This window comes from Leptinotarsa decemlineata, unplaced genomic scaffold, assembly GCF_025532065.1.
Source record: "Leptinotarsa decemlineata unplaced genomic scaffold, Ldec_3_MD MMD2_tig00000026_RagTag_RagTag, whole genome shotgun sequence".
NCBI classification, from domain to species: Eukaryota; Metazoa; Arthropoda; class Insecta; order Coleoptera; family Chrysomelidae; genus Leptinotarsa; species Leptinotarsa decemlineata.
Genome location: NW_027412539.1, coordinates 3,113,654 through 3,136,812, shown reverse-complemented (window position 1 = coordinate 3,136,812; position 23,159 = coordinate 3,113,654). Strand labels below are relative to the sequence as shown.

General features: G+C 35.7%; 1 protein-coding gene and 2 long non-coding RNA genes across 6 annotated transcripts in view; 2 read left to right on the top strand and 1 right to left on the bottom strand.

Moving 5' to 3' along the window:
* prom (prominin) overlaps nt 1-23,159 on the top strand; it is a 455,259-nt gene that overhangs the window by 105,925 nt on the left and 326,175 nt on the right. For 3 of the 4 annotated variants that reach the window (XM_074171615.1, XM_074171614.1, XM_074171616.1), the window contains 2 exons: nt 2,570-2,781; nt 18,312-18,499. In XM_074171615.1, the coding sequence (XP_074027716.1) occupies nt 2,570-2,781; nt 18,312-18,499 (400 nt within the window). Of the gene's footprint in view, nt 1-7; nt 328-2,569; nt 2,782-18,311; nt 18,500-23,159 lie in introns of those variants that run through there. The other variant, XM_074171617.1, reaches the window with a different exon arrangement.
* LOC141480887 (uncharacterized) lies at nt 7,995-9,235 on the bottom strand. The gene is made up of 2 exons (XR_012464611.1): nt 8,167-9,235; nt 7,995-8,108 (listed from the first exon to the last, which is right to left on the bottom strand). It is a non-coding gene; the product is annotated as an uncharacterized lncRNA (long non-coding RNA).
* On the top strand, nt 9,028-10,509 carry LOC141480891 (uncharacterized). Its single transcript, XR_012464616.1, has 2 exons — nt 9,028-9,141; nt 9,230-10,509. It is a non-coding gene; the product is annotated as an uncharacterized lncRNA (long non-coding RNA).

Sequence of the window (23,159 nt, the reverse complement as noted above, 5' to 3'; positions counted from 1 at the left end):
GTAATTACGCAGTGCTGAATTTGTTTGTTCCCTTTTGGGCTCAACCCTGATATAATCAACAATGATGATGATGAGAAATACGTTTCCGACCATTCACTGTACTAGCAGTGGCATACATGAATGTATGTGGACACTGGCGGGCAAATCAATTGTGAGGATGGCTGTTATATATCTTTCAGAAGGAAACCACATAGTGGCTCAACAACATAGAAAAAACCTTGGAGAATGTTACGTTATTTTCAGAAAATTTGTTGGACGAGTCAAAACAAAAAAAAGCGTAGTGGAGAAAATTAGCAGAAGAGGAAACACAATTTACATTGCATTATAGTTTGTATCTGACAGTGACTTTCATGCATGATCTTCATACACATTTTTGTGAACAGTTTATTTTAAAATCGATTGCTGTATTTCTTCCTTTACACTTCTTTTTGTGAAAATATTGACACGTGATTCATTGAAAACCATTTTAAAATTTCAAGCAATCGTGAAAATCTCGAACGATTTTCATTGAGTTTCATTTCATTGATTCTTAGTAAATTGCAGATGAGATACGGTTTTAGACGATCATTGCCATCTATCATAGTTCTAGAACAAGCACTTTTTCCAATCACCAGAAACGCAATACTCTTTTCGATGCACATTTCACCAACCAAGTTATCGTCTTTAGTAAATGAAAAAAAATCCTAACTCTAAAACTCTAAATTCACATCCAAAACTCATCAATTCGCATCAATGATGTCAGCTTGAAATTTTCTCATGAAAGTTTTCACAAATTTCAACAAAATGCGATACATATTGGTATACATTTGCGAGAAATTCTCTCATAAAATGAAGTGATTCATAAGAAAAAAATACAATGAGCTGTTTGGAATGATACTTTTGCCACACTTTGCAATTTCAACAGTCTCAGATAGTTTTCAATTATTCTACGGCCGTTCTCCAAAGAGTGTTGAGCGACACTAGATTTTTCTGGTCTTCGGAATCAGATTAGTGCTTCGTGTTCTTTGAAACGAGTTTGAATGACTCGCTTATTCTGACCGATATATTTTTTGTCGCAGTCTTTACGGCTCATTTCATATACCATTCAAGGTGTATTTTTCTCTCGTATAAACTAAGACCCAAAGGTCACATTTTTTTAAAATCGAACGAAAAAGTAGCCTTTAAATTTTCTTGATCACTTCAACAAATATTAGATAACCCCGAAGACAAGATGTTGGAAAATGAAAAGTCAGGGATACATGAAATTAGTTGTGAGGACTGTGACAAAAAATATATCGGTCAGACTAAGCAAGCCGTTGAAACTCATTTCTATGTGCACATCACATATCTGATTTCGATGACCAGAAAAATCAAATGTCGCTGAATACGCCACAGAATGAATGAATACTGTCTGAAATCGTTGAGATCGATACATGACACTATATCTTTAGAGGCTTTCTCAAGTCTAGAAATAACAAAGTGCGGTATAAAAACTATGGACAGTAACAAAGGTCTTATTCCAAACAGCCCATTTCATTTCTTTTTATTAATTACTGTGATTCACGAAAAAAATTCTCGCAAATTTCTTCCCGATATCTTGATGTGTTTGTTGAAATTTGCGGGAACTTTCACGAGAAAATTGTAAGAGTGTGTCCTGTCAGACATAAATTGAGAGTTTCAGATTTAGAAATTGATTTTCTTCATCTTCTGGAGACGCCAATTCGGTTGGATAAACGCGCGTATAGAATTTCTGGTGATTGGTAAAAGTGGTTGTTTTCGATTTATTTGACGACACAGTTTCACCTTTTATTCATCATAGTGTGTCTGTAGGTTGACAAAAATACAGTTCCAAGTTATTATTTCTTTCATTTTTATTGTTCAACATATGTACGATTCCGCTCGCCTAGTGTAAAAAAACCTGCTAGTTTCGCATTTATTTCTTTTCAGTGTGACATGGTAAATATTGTTCTTTGGCACGGAAAATAATTCTTGTTCAGATGTATATAGCGTTCAATGGCAACTTTCTTAAAAAATTGTCATTTGAAATCAGTTTGGTTTCCCGTTATTCCATTTCTGCCATAAACAATGGGCCATTTTCCGAAATGAAAATTGACGATTTCATTCACCATTCAACGACTCACAGAAAGATGTAGTATGTGGAACATGATCAGCTGAATTTGAACAATTTGAAGTATCTTGACAACAATATAAAGGATAATTGAAAATATTACCAATCAAGAACTTTGAATCACTAAAGATCTGTGTAAGATATTTATCTCCAGACTCATTTCAAAAGAATGTAACGTGTGCGGCCTATTTGAATATGCCTATTTGAATGAGGTAAATTCAGGAGATATTCGAAGAAAACCGAAATTCTTTACTTTCGTTTCAATTTTCTACTGATTTCATTCGATTTGAAAAGCTATTAACAAACAAAAACCACTTTCTCATCGCCACTTTTCAAAGCGTACAACATGGCGTTCACAGATATCAATCCAATTTCAGATTCTTATACCTGTGAACCGGAAAAAATCACCCAGTATGAGTCAGTCAATTTCTGTGAATCATTATTGTAATCATTTCTTTCCAGATGCTGAAACTTGACATCGCAGCGATAGTTTGGATGTTTGTGTGGGGAATAGCATCCCTTTGTCTACCTGTTGCTGTTTTCATCAATATATGTTGTTCAAAAAATATTCGACGATTGAACGAAGAATATTCCATTGGACCAGTGAGCAATGGAGAGAGATGGACCGGTCGAGCTTTAGGAATATCATTACATGTACTGCTTGTACTGTTGCTGTGAGTGAAAACATTATTATATAATAAAAATTTGAGAAAAACATTTCTACAACTAATTGTTTCTATGCAGGACTAGAAAGATATGTGTGAGTTGGTTTGAATTTTGTATAATCATTATTCACCAGAAATTATGTGATGATATATAAGTTAATTGATTGTCTTCAATCTACACATAATCACTAATTTTCAGGATATACCGTATGTTCACTCAGTGTTTGATGGGATGGCTATAAATCTATCATATACATAATTTAATAATAATAATAATAATTCCTTATTTCCAGTAGGACAATAAAATTGTGTAGGAAGTGTCAATACAATACAAATTCCAAAAAAAGGAAAGAAAAGAGGAAGACAGGCTCATGCTCTGAAACTAAAATGACTGTGCATTATTCAAAGAATTCCTGCAAAGCATAAAAACATTTTTCTAATAAATATTTTTTCAATGATTTTTTGAACAGAGAAAAACTATTCAAGGCCTTTGAATAACTGGAAGGTGATTATATATCTTTGGACGTATGTATTCTGGTCCACATGATGTTACTTTGAATCTAGCTAATGGCAAGTGAAAACCGTTCTTGGTTCTAGTATCATGTTGGTGAAGTTTCAGATTTGTTGTAAATCTTGATTTATTTCTGAACACATACATACACAGTTCAAAAATATAAACTGATGTTGAAGTTGAAACACCGTACTAATTGAAAAGTTCCTTGCATGATTTTCTATTAGAAAAATTTGCTATGCACTTCAGAATTCGCTTTTGTGTTATAAAAACATTTCATGCTGTGGTGGAACCACCCCAGAAACAGACACCATAACTAAATCTTGATTCTACTTAAGCATAATATATATTTAGCAGCTGACTCTTTGTTAAACCTGTTCGTAAATTGATGAAGAGAAACTTCAATAAATTCAGTTTTGATATTAATTGTTGACAGTGGCCTTTCCAATTGAGGAACTCACCTGAAATGATTCCCAAGAATCTTACATTGTGATCAGTATTTGTTAGGGTCACATTGTTCACCATGAAATGTATGGTTTCCACTCTGTTTTGCCAGTTGTGAATACGAAACACATCTGTTTTGTCTGCATTGAAAAATAAATCGTTGTTATTGAAATAATTTGATATTCGCCTTATTATTCTGGCACAATTGTTGTATCTGGTGCAGATATAACTAGCGAAAAGTCAACTGCATAAGCGGTATAATGACCTTCGCTAACTACTAATTCAATGTTATTTACATAGAGTACAAACAATAGAGGACCCATTATTGAACCCTGTGGCATTCCCATACTTAGATTCAGATATTCAGAATTGAATCTATAGATTAAATTTTTTCTCTCAACTTGAACTGACACATATTGTTTTCTATTTTCCAGAAATGATGTCAGCAAACTGAGAGAAACCCCTCTTATACCATACATTTCTAATTTTGAAATAAGTTTTTTATGAATAACGCAGTCAAATGCTCTACTCAAATCACAAAGAATCACGTCTGGGCATTCTCCTCCTCTTACATTTTCTAGGATTTTGTTTAATAATGAAAACATTGCTGTATTTATTGATTTTTAGGAACGAAATACATGTTGCATTTGACTTAATATGGAATGTTTATTTAAAAATGAACAGAGGCGTGCAAGAAAAGCGTATTCAAAAACTTCAGACAATCCATTGATGTTGGATCCTTTTTTTTTAAATGGGTATAATTTTTCCAATTTTTAAATTATATGGAAAAACACCTACTGTAAATGACAAGTTAATTAAATGCGTCAAAGGCGCAATAATTACAGGAAGAACTCTTTTTAATATGAACATAGGTATTTCATCTGGACCTAATGGTTTTTTATTTTTTAGTTTGTTATTTAATAGAATAAACAATTCGTCAATTCAACTTGAGTTAAAATGAAATTTGAGGCCTTCTGAAGACGAACGAAAAGAAACTCAAAATCAGCTCCTTAAAAAAATTTGAGATGAACTATTGGTACGATGTGAAAATAACATTGACAAGATTAATTGATTTGATAATTGAACTGATTGAGCCAAATTTAACGTCTATGGGAAAATTCACGAACTTTTCGTTGAATTCAAGAAGATTGGAGTTCATACGGAGATGTGAAAGTAACGACACTGAGTTACACTTCTGTCAATTATGTTTGGAAATATATAAAAAACCTTAATATACCTGAATGAAGCAACATTCATCATCAGGTACCACTTTGGATTTTTATGAAAGCTCAATTTTGTTTTTGAGATTTTGACATGACTAAAAATTGTTTTCTATTCAAATTTTTTGTTTGAAACCCAACTTTGCTGATCATTCATCATCTAGACGACCAATTCATTTGGATTATTAATTCATTTATTCATTTATTCTCATACAGGTGTAACCTAATTACATGAGAAAATCGTTATATATGTATCGTAAATTCATAGCCAGTATACAATAAAAAAAACTTAAGCTATATATATATGTAATGATTAAAAATAAAATAGCAACTAATCCAGAAATATGACAGAGAAGCTATTAAGATAATTATTATGAATTTTGTAACATATTGCGATTATTATGTTCAACCTTCTATTCTCTAAACTCGAGATTTCAAATCTTTCCTGAGATCATTGGTTCTCACAGTATCATAATCTGGGTAGACTTCATATTTTTCAGAATATAAATGCCGCAGTTATCTATTTTGAATTTTTTCCAAGTTATTTTTATATATAAAATGATACGGGTGCCAAACGGCTGCACAATATTCGAGTTTGGGTCTCACCAGAGCGTTATATATCCTAATGACTGTTTGGTGATTTCTAAAATGTTTACTTTGCCTCAAAACAAAACCCAAACTCCGTAAACCCTGAGAGACTACTATTTCTATGTGTTTTTTGAATGACAGGGTTGAGTCATATCGTACCCCCAAATCTTTAACATTACTTACTCGTGCCAAAGTGATATTTTCCATTTCATATGCATACTCTTTCTTTCTTGTGCCAGTCATTACAGTACATTTTAAGGTATTAAATGGTAACTTATTTTTCACACTCCCTAGGTAAACATTTTCAATATCCTTTTGCAGCTTACTACAATCTTGAACACAATCTATTTTTCTATAAAATTCAAGGTCATCCGCAAAGAGTAAATAATTTGAATATTTAATTTCCGCTGATAGATCATTAATAAAAATGAGAAACAATAGAGGCCCCAAATTTGATCCTTGGGGCACTCCCGATTTTGACTGGTATTCATCTGAATAGTTGGTACCAAATTTCACTCTGAACGTTCTCTCATTTAAATATGATGCTAAAAATTTCATAGTTCCTTCAGTAGCTTCACATAGAGAAAGTTTATTCAACAATACATCATGATTTACTTTGTCGAACGCTTTTTGGAAATCTGTGTATATCACGTCGATCTGAGTAGAATTTTCCAGATTTCTAAGTACGTCATGACTAAAAGATAAAAGATTTGTGGAAGTTGACTTTTTTTGGCACAAAGCCGTGCTGTTCTTCATTTATTAAATTCTTTACTTTGTGCCACACTTTAGTATATATTATCTGTTCGAGTTATTAACCATTCTTTCTTTGTGCCACACTTCAGTATATATTATCTGTTTGAACAATTTACCAGGAGCAGGTAACACAGCAATTGGCCGGTAATTTTCTATAAGTGACATTTCACCAGATTTGTGTATAGGAGTTACAATAGCACGTTTCCATCGTGATGGAAACTTATTTTGTCTCAAACAAAGATTATATATATATATATATATATATATATATATATATATATATATATATATATATATATATATATATATATATATATATATATCAACGGTTTTTGGAAAAACTCTGAACAACCTTTTATAATATAAGGTGGGATATTATCTACAACAGCACATTTTTTGGGCTTAAATTTTTTTAATGCTATAACCCTTACGCTCCGTTCGCTCACAATTGTACGGGCATTATTCATATGTACTAAAAGGGTCAAAATAACATTCGACTCGGTTGAAAACCAGCCACTATGATTGTACGTGTTCCAGTTACAACGCCTAAGCCGCATTTGGCGGGATTTTCCCTTTCAGTTAGTGTCAACATAGTTTTTACGTGGGTGTTGCAGACATTTCCAGCAGAAGAATGTTTCCTGGCAGTAAGTATATCAATAACATCAACTACATATGATATTTTGAATGACTATTTCAATGAACTGAAAGATGAAATCATGTTTCAATGTGTTGCTATCAGTGTCTGGGTCAATTTGTTTTTTTAGGGTTAGATTTTTCGACATATTTGTATGCCATCACAATTGTGTACCCCAGGAGTGTACTTCTACAAGTGTATTGATTTCAATTAGAACTTTAGAGTGTATTTGATAAGAACACTGAATCGCATTACGTTCATTTTTCTTTTTTCAGATAAAATTCGAAAAATCGACATTTCCAAATTAGAAAATGATCCCGAAAAAAATCTATGATTTATTGGATGAGATAGGATCTGATCTAGAAATCGATTCAGATGAAGATGAAGAGTGGGAAGCAACAGAACATGAACAAACTGATCGAGCAGAAGGAATGGATGTGGAACAGGAGAAAGAATCCTCGGATGAGGATCAAGAATACGATGATGGGGATAATATTCCTATGAGCCATTTTTTGCTCTGGTAAAAATCATCTCAATTCCTCTCAAAATCATTTCCAGATGATAAAATAGAATAAAATTACACTGTTAACATTTTATCGCCCATGAGATATTTGGAAAAATATTTGCCAGAACAATTTTATGAAATTGGGGCTTTTAATACTGCTCTTTACTATTTACAACACAACAGAGAACTGAAGCCAATGGTCACCCCCGAAGAAATAACAATTTTCTTTGGAATGCATGCACTGATGGGTTGCATCAAATTTCCAAGGTTGCACGTGTACTGGAGTACTAAGTTGGAATTTTCAATGATTGCTAATGCTATGACAAGGGATAGGTTCTATTTGCTAAGGGTGTAACGGTCTAAATTTACTTGTAAATATTGTAGATATTGTTCGTTTATTTACTATGGAATCGACAGAATTGTCATTTATTGATGACGAACTTTTCGTCACAGCTAGGGACACATCTGGTTTGTCAGTGTGCCCAACCTACATTTTCAAAGAAGTTGTTACGTTTCAATTTAGCACTAGATCAAACTGCTCTTATGTGACCTTTCAAAAACACTACCTTACCTTTTAAGATCTTTATTCAGAGGATATTAACAATGTAATTCAGTTACAAGTTCATTTTATTCATTTAACATCATAGTAATGGGAATCTTCCGTTCCATAGAAAACCATACCTGAAATGTACAAGAATAAATGTATGCTCCCTGACTAACTGCTTTGACCAGTACTTACGCATTCTCCTTTTGCCAATCGACGTTGGAGATCCGAAATTCCTCGCTAGGTTGAAATAGTTGTTATTGTTTGTTTCTCAGTTTACTTCGCCTATCATTTTTCAGCCGCTGCCTGCCTTATTCTCTATACCTTTCCGAGAATATTTCTTGCATAGATTGTTATTCATCACTTCCAGAAGGATTACTACATATTAGAGCCATATCGCCTGAAAAACAATATTAGTTAGCTCTGGTTTCTGAATACTGTTTGATATTTTCGGTAAATAATCTGAATAATACGAATGCTCTAATATTTGTACTGAAAGGGAAGGATGTGGCGACTTACCTTGTATGTTTCTATTCCATCGCATGAATAAGGATTGGTAAATAGTTGAAAATAGGTTGGAACAATATATTTTGTAAATATTCGTAAACAAGGTTAAGAGACAGCTGTTGGTTGACATCTGCCGAACTTTCGTAGTGTCGTTCCGTCGACTTACACCGAACTAGTTCTACAGTTGTTCACGGGTGAGGGATTGATCGGTTACTCAAGTTGTCAAGGGTTGTTTAAGGGTTGCATTGCTTTGAGAAGGAGTTTTGATGGGTCATGGACTTGTTGATATTGTCTCAAGTGGCTGTGGAGGAATTGATAGATGTATGATGTTGTGCACAGCGCCCCCTTGGTGCTTGTAGTGTAGATTGGATGCACTGTGGCAACAACTGGTTAGCTGTCAGATGTGGCAGTCGCTTAGTATTTGGAAGTTAGCCTTCGGTGAGCTTGGTTCGGAGTTCAAAGGGTACCATCAGACTGATTGTAGGATATATTTGGTTGTATTTGTGCCATCCTTCACGGGGATTATTTCTACAAGTCAGGATTGTATAGTGGAAGACTGATTGGTCATTTTGGTGTGGATATTTGCAGTCTGAAACTTAAGCTCTTTTGAGGATTTGTGTTGGTTACCGAACTCGTGCCAGGTGGAAGGATTTCCGAAATTAGGTATGTCTGAATCACTGTCGCATCTCTCATGTGATCTTAGCTATGATATCACTTCTTCAATTCTACAACCTTCGTTTCTCGTCTCTAGATTCATAAGAAACAGAAGGCCCTCAGTCACTCATCAAGTCCCAGCAGGACTTCCGTGCAGAACACCGCACACGAAGAATCGTATAGAAAACCCCTTGGCCAGGGTAAGAATTTTACCATTAAATGTGTTTTAAATGATTTTAGTAATTTCTGGTTCCATCGTTATATCTCAACTGAATATTAGTATTGAAGAGAGGTTTCAACACTCATTCAATTTTCTTGATTTTTACGGGTCATATGGTTATACAGGGCACCCAAAAATATACTCTTGTTATCTTGCTACTTTGCTTAAATGAAAATATACCAGGGGTATTGATTAGTCAAATAGTCCTATTGAATGGGGGTTGAATCTCACCTTGTTTTTATCTGATTCTGATTGAGAATTTTCTTCCGTAGGGTTTTTCTTCCTGCTTTTTTTTGTCTTCGTCAAGGGTTCCTGTTTTCCTTTATTTTCTTTCTGGATCTTATTTGGTGATCCATTACTGGTCCAGCTTGTCGTGCCCTACAGGGTGATCTATCTTGGTGGTGCTACAGGGTGATCCATCTCCGCCGTACTACAGGGTGATCCACCGGTGCTACAGGGTGATCTATCTTGGTGGTGCTACAGGGTGATCCATCTCCGGTGCTACAGGGTGATCCATCTCCGCCATACTACAGGGTAGCCTAACACCATATACCGGGTGGCCCAAAAGGAGCACGCAAGTTATAATTGATTTAATTGAATATTTGTGATATACTGAGTTATTTAAATAATTGTTTGCCCTTATGTTTATTGATACCTGTTGATATAGTGTTGTTTATCGTTTATTGATTAAGAGTTGTTGATTGATACCTGATTGATATAGATATTTGTGAAACGGAAATTGAGGTATATTCATCCTTTCACGATTGCTGATTGACACCGATGCGCCTACGCCTGAGCTCACGCGACGCAAACGAGTTTGTCTTACCATCCGATACTAGTATTTACGTTTTCACCTACTCAATTTTCATGGTAGTTTTACTCGACGTATTGTAGTTTTTTTGAGCGTCGTTACTACCGTAATTTATGGCTGATTGAATTCGTGGTTAGATACACCGCGCTCTTGTATGGACATTTGAACATCGCGTAGTAGTGTGAATATTGCATTGTTGTCTTAGAAGCGTTGTTGGTTAATCCATGTAAGTTAGGATTACTGAATAAATCATATTGGGGATTTTATCTTTTATTTCCAATATTAATTGGTAAGTTATTGATATTGTGAGTTACTTAGGGTATCTGGAGAATTAAATTTACCTGGCGCCCATTAAGATCTATTTGAAATCTGCTAAGTTGTTTAACCCACTCCCGTCTCCACTGTTTAGCTTAGCCGCGGATACCCATCTGTCTTATGTGTTACCGACAGATGATTTAGTCCCCTCTTGTGGTTTGTGAGGTGACAAGGGTCCATTTTCATGTTGTCCATTCATTGGGTTTCACAGAGGAACAAAGGAAGAAAAATAAATTATGGAAAGTACAGCCAATGATCGATTTTGTCAGAAATCGGTGTCGGGAAATAACGCATAGGGAAAATAGTTGTTTCTCAATCGATGAGCAAATGATTCCATTCACAGGAAGATGCAGTATACGACAGTATGTGAAAAATAAACCTAGACCTGTTAGTCTAAAGAATTTTGTAATGACCACTTCCGAAGGGATAGTATTGGATTTTGAAATTTACCAAGGGGAAACCACACCTCTTCCAAATAATACATTGGGGTTGGGACCCGCTGTTGTTTTGTGATTAGTAGAAACATTACCAAAAAGTAGTTCTGTGATTTTTTATCGCTATTTCACTAGCATTCCACTACTGGAAGCGTTGTCAGACTCAGGATTAGATGGAACAGGTACACTCAACTCAAACCGATTCAAAGGACACAAATTCACACCAGACAAATCCCTAAAGCGTGGTGAATGTGAAGAAGTATCACGAAGTGATGAAAAAATATGTGTAACGAAATGGAAAGACAATAAGACTGTTCTAATGGCTTCAACTGCTTTTGGCGTCGGAACAGAGCTTCAGGTGCAGAGATGGGATGGAAAGTTGAAAAAACATGTCAATGTTTCCTGTCCTACGTTAACACATGGATCAATAAGTCCCGAGACTAACAATGAAAACAACATTTTTTTTACAAATTTTTTTTTTATTCATCAACATAATCTCCTTTTAGGGTGATACAATGGTTCCAACGCTTTTCCAATTTTTCAATACCATGTTTATAAAAAAATGTATCTTTCGCTTCAAAATAAGTTTCAGTTTCAGCGATGACCTCCTCATTTGAGCCAAATCTTTTTCCCTGGAGCATTTTTTTAAGATCAGCAAAGAGCCAGTAGTCACTGGGGGCTAAATCTGGTGAGTATGGGGGTGGGGAAGCAGATCAAAGCCCAATTCGTTTAATTTTGCCATTGTTTTCATCGACCTGTGGCAAAGTGCATTGTCTTGGTGAAAAAGGATTTTTTTTCTCTGCATGTGCGGTCGTTTTTTTGCGATTTCCTCCTTCAAACGTACCAGTAAGTCAATATAATAATCACTGTTGATCGATTTACCTTTTTCGAGGTAGTCAATGAAAATCACGCCATGCGCATTCCAAAAAACTGACGCCATCACTTTGCCAGCTGACTGCTGCGTTTTCGGACGTTTCGGACGGCTTTCGCCAGCTGTGCGCCACTCAGATGACTGCCGCTTTGACTCTGGAGTGTAGTGATGTATCCATGTTTCGTCCATGGTCACGTAACGACGCAAGAAATCTTTTTTGTTGCGAGTAAATAGCGATAAACAGCTTTCTGAATCATCGACTCGTTGCTGTTTTTGTTCCATCGAAAGCAATCGCGGCACCCACTTAGAAAAAACCTTTTTCATGCTCAATTTTTCATGAAGGATAGTAAATACACTTCCATATGATATCTGTGTCATCTCAGCAATTTCACGGAGCTTCACTTTACGATCTTTCATTACAATTTTTGTCACTTCACTCACATTTTCCGGTGTAACAGCTTCCACAGGTCTACCCGAGCGTTCTGCGTCATTTGTGTCGGTACGACCACGTTTAAACTCGGCAAACCACCGACAAATCGTTGCTTTTGATGGACAAGAGTCCGGGTAACATTTTTCAATCCATTCTTTCGCTTGCACGGTGTTTTTACCCATTAAAAAACAATGTTTTATCAGAACACGAAACTCGGTTTTTTCCATTTTTTAAACAAACTACAAAACGACTTTACTCCAACCTCGATAACTCAGCTGTTTCTGGTCCGATCGACTTAAAATTTCGACACGTTTCAAGCAAAGGTTAGTACTCTAGAAAGACGTGGTTACTGGTTTACTAAGAGCGCCATCTCTGGGTTAGTCTCGGGACTTATTGATCCATGTAGTTGTATGCGCCTACAATATAAAAATGGGAGGAGTTGATTTGTGTGATCAAATGATAGAATGTTATCGCACATTTTTCAAAACACGCAAATGGACACTGAAAATCATATTGCATTTATTTGATCTTTCTATAGTCAATAGCTGGATGGAATACAGGGCAGATTGGGAAAGCAAGCGAAAAAATGCAAAGGAAGTAATGGACCTTCTCAATTTCAGATTGAATATTACTGAATATTTGTTGTGTGGGACAAGAAAGCGATCAGCGGTGAACAATATTGTTGAGAATTCCCAGGAACAAACTGCATCGGCAAATAAACCAGCTCCTATGCCAACAAATGACAAATGGTTCGATGGTTTCGACCACTGGCCTATCAATGACTCTCTGAAAGCACCTCGGACATGCAGACTAGAGAGTTGTGATAGCCGTTCAAGGATGCGATATCAAAAGTGCAATGTATACCTCTGCCTTAAGAATAAGAAGAATTGTTTTTTGATTTTTCATAACAAATGCAAATAAATACCGATTTTCCATTGTTCATTTCTTTTTTCTGTCAGAATTGAATTTGTATTTCACTCCCAGGAAACACAATTGTGAGGGTCCTGAAATTCACATGAATAGATCCTGAAAAATTCTGAAAAAAAATCAGAAGGTTTTTGATGTCACTTTGAGCCACACCTGCTAGATACGGTTCAATTATTTTTCTTCACAAACTCTCGGGAGCGTAAGGGATAAAATAATCAGTTACTGTTACTTAGTCTGATGAAAAATAGGATTTTTCTTCAGCAACGATGTTAAAGTTGTATTGGACCGTTTGCTTGCAATATACAGATTCAAAATATTTACCAAAGCTATTTGGAACCTCAGCGCCGCTGAGTTTCATATTATTGTATTCAAAGACCGTAGACGGAGGAGAATTTTTTTTGTTATTTTTTGTATAGGTATGTCCAAAATGTGCTGGTGTCAGTTTCAATAGCATTTTCAATACCATTGATGTAGTTATCAAATTCATGTTTTATCAAGCGTTTAAGGTGGCTTCTTTCACTGTCATATAAGGTCATATAATTGTTTGATGAATGTTCAAGTGTTCTATATTTATTTTCATTCAATAAACATTCTTTTATGTCTTTAGTGAACCATATAGGATATTTATTTCTTTTTTTGGAAGTTATTGGAACGACTGTGTCTAAAATCTCATATAACTCTGAATTGAAAAAATCAACAGCAATATCAACCTCATTCAATTGAAATAATGACGTCCAATCAATATTTCGAATAGATTGGGTCAATCTGTAAAAATCACATAATTGAAAATTATAATATTTTACTGATTCTGTATCACGAGTTTTTCTAATGATCTCATCTGTAGCTAATATTTCAATATACAAGGCAAGATGGTTAATATCCTCCTCTGAAAGCGGAAAGTCTGACTTCAACACATAAATACAAGATGTATTCTCCTGTGTGACTAATACAAGGTCTAATTTACGGTTATTGATATTATTAATTCCATTACAGTTCTCAAAACCATTAATTTCCAGGAAATCCAAAAAAAATTGATGTTTCTCATCCATATTTTCGTGTTCTAGATTTGGTAAGTTAAAGTCGCCAAAAACATATACATGTCTCTCGTTAGATATTGTTTTTTCGAAATATTCCAAGTAATTCTTGTAATCTTCAAAACTCAATTTAGGTGGCAGGTAAACAGCAAATGAAGAAATTTTTTGTGATTTTTTAATTTTATTTTAACCTCGATCATTACCCCACCCCCCCTTTCTTTTCCTGATAATTGCGAGTTTCTGTCACATCGAAAAATTGTATACCAGTCCAAATTCATTAATTCTGAATCAAAAAATATATGATTCAGCCAAGTTTCTGTACCAATGATTATGTCATACATTTCTCCTTCAATACTTCAAGTCTCTCAACTTTGTTTTCAAACCCCTAAAGTTTTGGTGGTAACATTTAATATTGTTCATTATAAAGGTGAGCGTTTAAAATTAATTAAATTTTTTAACAAAAATGTCAAAGTAACAAAAGATATAATAAATCCAGTAACAATTTAGATTAGCCAAAAAAAAATAGAAAAATAAAAAAAATATCTATTGAACAATGCTACAGCATAGGTGCATGTGTTCCTGAGTTGTCGACTACATCATATATCACTTACACTCCTGATCAATTCTTTAACCCCGTCAATTTTCACAAATATTTCTCCATTTGATGTCTAAACATTCTTGAATGTATATTTTGTGGTAGCAGCCTTCAGAATATTTAGTTTCCATTTACTCAAATCATCTCTGATAACTACGCCGCTGGATTACAGCAACTTCCTATAACTTTTTGTTTGTCCCTCATGTTCAAAAAACGGACCAAGATTTCCTGTGGTTTTTGTATACCATTCTTATCTTGTTTAACTACAGGCCAGTTACAGTCCCTTCTGGTTTCTCAAAAATATTTGAATATGCTTTTCTTGAAAGATTTCTTCAATTTTGTTACTATCATAATATTTTCTCCAGAAATCTGCATGGTTTTCTTAGAGGCAGGTCAACTACAACTGCGGTCCATAGTTATTATAACGAGTTAGTTCAGAATATTAAGTCGGGCGAATGTCCTGTTGGGATCTTTTGTGATCTCAGCAGGGCATTCGACTGCGTAAATTTTCTATTTTGCTCTCAAAGCTGTAAATTTATGGAATTAGAGGATTACCATTGGACTGGATATCAGATTTTCTTACTTTCAGGAAACAATATGTCACTGTTGGCACTGAAAGTTCTGAGATCCGAGGTATTGACCTGGGTGTACCACAAGGTTCAATTTTGGGACCAGTAGTATTTATATTCTACATAAATGGCTTGGATCACCTATCAGTACCAGCATCATTTACTTTATATGCTGATGACACGTCAGTTCTTATCTCGGATAAATCAGATGTACTATTGACGCAAAAATACCAAGAAGTCTTTCAACAATTGCATGGTTGGTACTCTGTTAATCATTCATTCCTCAATATTGAGAAAACAAATTCTATGAGGTTCCACCTTCGTCAAAAAAGATGTGAGGATATTGACTTTGGATTCAACAACACACATATTTCCACCAAGAATAATTCGATCTCCTTCCTAGGCTTTCATTTAGATCCACATTCAAATTGGGAGAATCACTGTCGCATTCTAATATCTAAAATGAACTCAATATCATACCAATTAAGAACTACTAGGGAAGTTCTGCATTTGAATCAACTCATTTATTTATATTACGCCCATGTCGATAGTCGATTGCGGTATGGTATCTGTTTCTGGAGTCTATCTCCATGCTCCATAGATGTTTTTTTGGCACAGAAAAGAGTCTTACGTTCTCTTGTCAACACATCAAGTCGAACTAGCTGTTAGCAATTTTTTCAAAAATATAAGATTTCAACACTGGTATCTATTTTGATTTTCGAACTATCAATATAGTCTTTTCAGCAGAGAGATACCTTACTCCAATCGAAAACCAAACATCACTTCGAAAGTCGCCAAAAAAATGATTTACCCGTACCATTTACAAGACTCAATGTATCTTTGAAATTACCCCAATCTATAGCACCCAGAATTTTCAATAAGTTACCAGTTGAAATAAGAAATATAAAAATTTTTAAAACTTTCAAAAAACGTCTGCGGGACTATTCAACTGGGAAATGTCTGTATAGTATTGAAGAATATTTGTATCTGTAAATATTTGTATGATGCTTTAACTTTTACTTATATCATTAATGTTTGTATGTTGCTGTATGTTGCTATAAGTGATTAGACATAAGTATATTCTGACTATTCCTATACAATGTGAATTGTCGATTGGAAAATAAAGAATTGAATTGAATTAGGAGAACGTCCAACTCGATAGCAAAATTCTGTTTTGTTATTTACATTAATTTTCACCTTCAAAGTTTTGTTGAACAGATTGCTAACTACCTCGTCAATATTTTCTTCTTGCATTTCTTCTATGCTAAATAAAGGAATGGAATGGTTTTTGTAACTCTGATTGCCTGAGTATTTGATTTTCAGAATTTAGGGAATTTATCATGGCCTCACATTTTTCTGATTTTTCCTGGTATTCAGTGAGTATTTCGTTCAGTTTTTCATTCATAAACTTACATTCCTGATTACTGAATCAATGAAAGACTGATCAGAAAGAATGGCTTTCATAGCTTCTTTAATGAGTTTTTCAAAGTTTTGTTCATTTTGAGCCATAGTATTTGATTACTTATAAAGTTCGCAGGTTCACAGGTTATTACAGTATATGAATACAGCAGACACAGCTACTTTTCCGTGATTATACGGTCAATCAGCGGAGCACACACCGAACACGTCAACTCGCGACGAATGCTCATACTAATTATGTTTGAGAAAACCCTGAAACGCCTTCCAAGATAAATTGAATGGTTTTACAAATACATACAATTGAAGAATCGGTTAGTGAATCTGATTTTTTTCATACTCCGAATCAGTCCGAATGAATGGCACACTTGTGAATTAACAGATCAATTCAGTGGTTCAAAAATTTAATTTGGAAACACTGGTGCTCATAGCTCAGCCCTCCATTACATCCCAATCAGTTCCAGAGCCGTTACCATTTCCATTCAGCTTGGTTCACCTTTGCTTCCAGTTCACATTTTCGACCTAATGATGACATTATGTATGGAATATAACATCGTGCAAATGTCCGCTACGGCTTCTTTGAGTGAAGCGCATCCAAAACGTTCAATTTTTTATGACTCTGGCGCATAAATCAAACTGAATTTGAGCGATGGAATGGTTTATATTGGCTTTGAGAACAGTTGTGATGTGTGGCTCATTAGCATACACCTGCGACTCAAAACCCCCACAAGATAAAGTGTAACGGGATCAAATCGCACGATCTTACCTGTTCACATCACCTCCACGTTAAATGACCATGCCCCCAAATCAGTCGTGTAGAATATCCAATGTGGTATGATCTGTGAGGCACGTAGCGCCGTCCTGTCGAAACCATATGTCATTGGTATCTAGATCATCCAATTCAGGCCAAAAAAAGTAAGTAATTTTCGACCTATTATGCTCGCCGTTGACATTGATGGCCAGCCCAACGGGTTCTCAAAGAAATTCGGACCGGTGACGTCGCCAGCTGAAAATCCACGACAAACAGTGACTTTTTTGGGATTCTTGTAAACGACGCGAAATCGATCGCTTCGGATTCTCCTGCACACTCTCATAGACAGCGGTTTTTGGCAGATCTTGTTTTTCGTCGACATACAGGTGTTGTTCGATAGTTTACTGAACCAGTGGACTCAAATTCATCCACCACATTGTGAAAACTCCTCTCGGTAGGACGATTATGGCGACCGTAAAATGGGCTAAGTGCGCGGTACGATGCCCAACCAGAACACCTTTTTGATGAAACAATTTCATTATTTGCACGTGTTGTTTGTTGAATTCTACACCCGTCCATGTTGATTGGGTCAAACAGACTGAATGAATGACAACTAATTTGACAGATGACCGTTATCTATTGACAAAGTTCTGAAGTCGCTGTTGGTAGACCCTATATGAGAACTTCATACACGAATGTTGCCAGTTCTAGTAGAAATTCATTTTTTACGTTCTATCGATTCAATCCTATATTTTCGCCGTACTTCAAGCGTTAAAAGTCGAACAATTTATTTTTATCTCTTGCAGTTCGCCCATCTTCCTCATTCTTGCCGGAAACGAGCAAATATCCCGATCGATATCAAAGTCGCCAGCGTCTGCAACTCTGATTTACGAGGACATCAACACTTTTTTGAGAAACACTCACATGCAAATCGCCTTCGTGGTGACGTCTTCGACAGACATCGCAGTTGAGGAGATCAGGAAAGATTTGGAAGGTATGATACTTCGTATTGTTGACAAGCAATGTCCTATTTTAAAAAGCAGATATTTCTTCAGTGAACATAATATTCTTTCACACATAGACAAGATTAAATGTATCAGTATTTATTGTATTGAAATTGGATTTCTTAGTCACGTTCAGTGGGTGAAAGGATGTATAGCATATTTTTGAATTTTGCTATCAAAACGGGATAATTACAATCGACCGTATTCCTTTCGCCAACGATAACTTTAAAAATTCCAGAAATAATAATGAGGTTTCTTCTTTTGATGTGCGATTCCTACCACGGGCCTGGTGATACGCAGTGAACACTCATTGTCCTAGAAATTAGAATCAACTTCTTCATATATAATTTCAATTCATAGAAAATGAAAATATCTGTGACAAACCACAAGTGAATCCATTCAATATTGGTTAGAATTAGTTTGCAAATTATTATCTATATCAGATTCTATTATGAAACAATTCGAAAATCAGTGTCACTATTTTCCGGGTTTGAGGGCCGTGGATTATTGAAATTTCTTCCTGACGTTTCGCTGTCGTTGAAATCGAAAGTTCAACATAAAACGAAGTCAAACTATAACAGCATATTTCACTCAATATAGAGGAAAGCTGGTTGACGGTCAGTCTGCGAATAACTTCGTCAAGGAGGTAAGTAACGCAAATGTGCAGCTCTAGAGGTAGTCGCATGTTCAAGGTGCAAGATTTCCACCTTGGTAGCCGTAGCAAATTTCTCGTATGTAAGCATCTGTGCATCAGCCATTCCTGACGGCACATTGGATTCAATGATTCAGGACTTTACCACTTTTAGTTTCGGTAAATCATCTTTTGAACATGAGCTTTCGCAGGACCTGCTCGAGGTAAATTTTTCCTCTTCTAATGCAGATTCTGTTTTGTGATCCAAGACAGATTTATAAAATGTTCTGCTCTCGAGAAGGTACCTCCTTGTAGCACTACCGAGCCCCTAGGTTTGTTCAAGAGTTACAGAACTGAGAAGCTCCTGCTCTTATTCTGATGTCACAAGAAGAATAGATGTGGTCATTTGGTTATCTTCCACTCTTTTCGTGAATTAAGTTCGTTCAGTTGAAATTTACCCTCTCTGTAGACTGAAGTTTGGATTTTTCGATTACCATTTCACTCCCAAGAGTTCCACGAGAGAAAAAAGATTCATCACGACAGAGCCTTGCATAACTGTTACAAGGCATACTACTATTAGAAGGAACTGGTATGTCAAAGGTTTCATTGGGGACACTGAGTGGACTCAGTCATCTTTTCTGCATGGATACACACACCTCAGGCTTTGTCATAATTGAGGAGGACTTTCACCTCATACTGAGTGACAACTCATTCTGCAAAGATATTACAAGGCTCCCATTGCAAGACATTGGAAAAGGACCGAAGGAAGTGAAGTTCGAATCATATTTGAGAAATTGAAGTTCAAATCATAGTTGAGAAATATCAAGAAAATTCCGAAGGAGAAATATCAAGTGAAAATAAGACTACACTACTTATCTTGCATAAAGGTAATAGAGTAATTGAATAAGTGTGAGAATTGAATTAGCGAACTTTGAAACAAAATAAAATGGAGAATTCACTTATATGTTTCGAATATCAGTATGGAATGTTTCTCAACAGTAAGTGATGAAATCGCATTCTACGACCCTTGGGTCAGAATTAGACCATGGTATAACTTGTTTGTTGTAGGAGGTAACGGATCCAGTGATGATATGACCGAAAATTGAATGGAATCTGTCTTATCGTGGGTTGAATTTTTAGGATGCAAGGCGAACTTTTGTTCCCCTGGTGAGTACTGAATCCATTACAACAAAAAGAGGAAGACTCTTAGAGGACAACTGGACAGCTCAAGAAACCATATTTTCTAAATTATTCTTCTGTATGTCTAGCCTAGACACGGTGTAACCGTATTGTATAAAATGTTGCCTATGTCACAACAACTCTTGCAAACATTTTAAATCCCCCTGAACATAGCACGTGTTTCCATTATTCACGAAGTGCAAGATTTGTTCAAGAAGTTGTAGTTTTCAACTCAATTTTATGAGCGATGTATCTTCAAGATGTCAGGTGAGAATGTGTTTTTATGTTGAACTAAGTGATAATAAGCCATTATTTGTGTTCGTAACTCCGTACGTGTTCTTTATGATGTTTTATTACATAAAATACTGTACGACTTTCCAGGATAACCGTAAGGTATTGCATTACGTTTTTTATTCACATGTTTGCACGCTAAGTGGACATTTGCGGAGTTGACATTCCTTCGGACTGTCCGACGTCGGACATTATCGACGTCCCAGAAGAATCAATTATGAAAGGTCCAGAAGATAATGTGCATAGCTTTTTTGACATAGAATCAATGCATATCGATATGCCGCATGACGAGTAATTCGAACAAGTTTTTCGGCGTGATATTGATGCATCACCTACCATAGCCGAAGAAACTGATGGATGGAACACAGAAAATGAAATGCCTCTATCACATTCACAACTACAACTATGGAGATTGACCACATATTGACAAGCGATGCCACATTCTGTACAGGAAACAGGAAACAGGACCAATCATTCCAGGAGACGTAAAGAATCCTACCGATATATTCATTCATTTGTTTACGAATGTTTTGATTGAATGGAATGTTTTCCAAACAAACCTCTATGCCTTACAGAAAAGCGGTGGCAAATTTCGAGCTTTTCTACGACAACCTCATCGGAAATGAAGATTCACCTAGGATTGAATATTCTCATGGGACTAAAATCCATGCCCAGCTGTAGAGATCATTGGTCATCGAAAATTGAGCTGAGAGACCCTTACATGGTTGCTCAATAACTTACACATGAATGATAATGCAACTCAGCCAACAAAGCAAAATTTTATAAACTTCACAAAGTTCGGCCGCTTACTAACACAATGTCAGAATTCTATTTGAAATCGTTCGCGCCTAATGAATATCAAGTAATTGATGAATCAACGATTCGCTACAAAGGAAGCAGCAGCTTACGACAGTATATGCCTAATCTTATCTCTATTTAAAAGAAAGTGGTGTTAGTTACACTATTTATAACTCAAGAACGTATGAAGCGATGGTTGTCAATGGTTAATGAAGGCAATTGATAATGGAAATGGTGGTTTATATTTCCTGGATGCCCCTAGTAGAACTGGTAATACATACCTGTTCGTGCGAGATCCAACATTGCGCTTGCAGCTGCGTCTTCTGGAATAGCAGCCACATTGTTAGAAAAATGCCGTACGGCTCATTCAGCATTAAAATTGCCATTAAATCTTCAAACTATTGAAGAACCAACATGTAATATTTCAAAAAACTCCGCAATGGCCAAAGTTTTATCAGCATCGAAAATCATCTTATGGGATGAATGCACAATGGCGCACAAACGTGCATTAGAAGAACTTAATCTAACATTGAAAGATTTACGCAATGACTTGAGATGTTTTGGAGGTGCAATGATTTTACTGTCTGCCGATTTCTGACAAACACTGCCAGTTATTCCATGATCAACGGCTGCCGACGAAATAAACGCTTGCCTCAAATCATCGAATATATGGCGCTATGTGAAGAAACTTCAGCTGACAACAAACATGAGAGTTGCATTGCTCAATGATACATTTGCTGAAGATTTCTCCGAGCAATTGCTGACTATCGGTAACGGTCGAGTACCGGTCGACGAATCGGGCGGATTCATTTGATTTCCTCAGAATTTCTGTATTTTTGTATCATCAAAAGACGAACTTATCAGCAAAGTATTCTGGAACATAATTACTAACTATAAAAATAGTGAATGGTTGAGTGAGCGAGCAATTTTTGTGGCTAAGAATAAAGATGTAGATGACCTAAACTACATAATTCAGAATTATATCATTGGAACGATGCATTCATTCAAATCAATTGACTGTGTAACGAATGAAGATGAAGCCACCAACTATCCAATTGAATTTTTAAACTCCTGGGATGTGCCTGTCTTACCACCGAACAATTTACGCCTGAAGCTTGACTCCGTAGTAATCATGCTTCGAAACATAAACCCACTAAAACTTTACAACGGTACACGTTTGGTGGTAAGTAAATTGATGAAAAATGTGATTTACGCGACGATACTCAAAGGAAAATTCAAAGGTGAGGAAGTTCTCATTCCGAGGATCTCGATGATCCCAACCGGTATGCCATTTGAGTTTAAAAGACTTCTATTTCCAATTCGTGTTGCATTCGCCATGAACATTAACAAATCACAAGGCCAATTCCTGAAATATTGTGGTCTGAATATGGAAATTCAATATTTTTCACATGTTCAATTATATGTGGCATGTTCACGGGTCGGAAGACCATCTGCGTTGTTTATACTTGCGCCTGATAATAAAACAAAAAATGTCGTGTATCACAAGGTGCTTAATTGAAGAGTGCAACCTCATCAAGAATAATTGAAATACTTGATTATTAAAAAAAAAATAAATTAATAGAATCAAAAATTTGCTTTTTTATTGCCTCTAAGGTGGAACGAAGTTCGCAGGGTCAGCTAGTAAACCTATAAAAAGGGGCTACAAAGTCTAGATGCGTAGTGATGAGACAGATTATATCTCACAATTTCAAATATATACTGGTGAAGTTGGTGATCTTACTTCAAAGGCG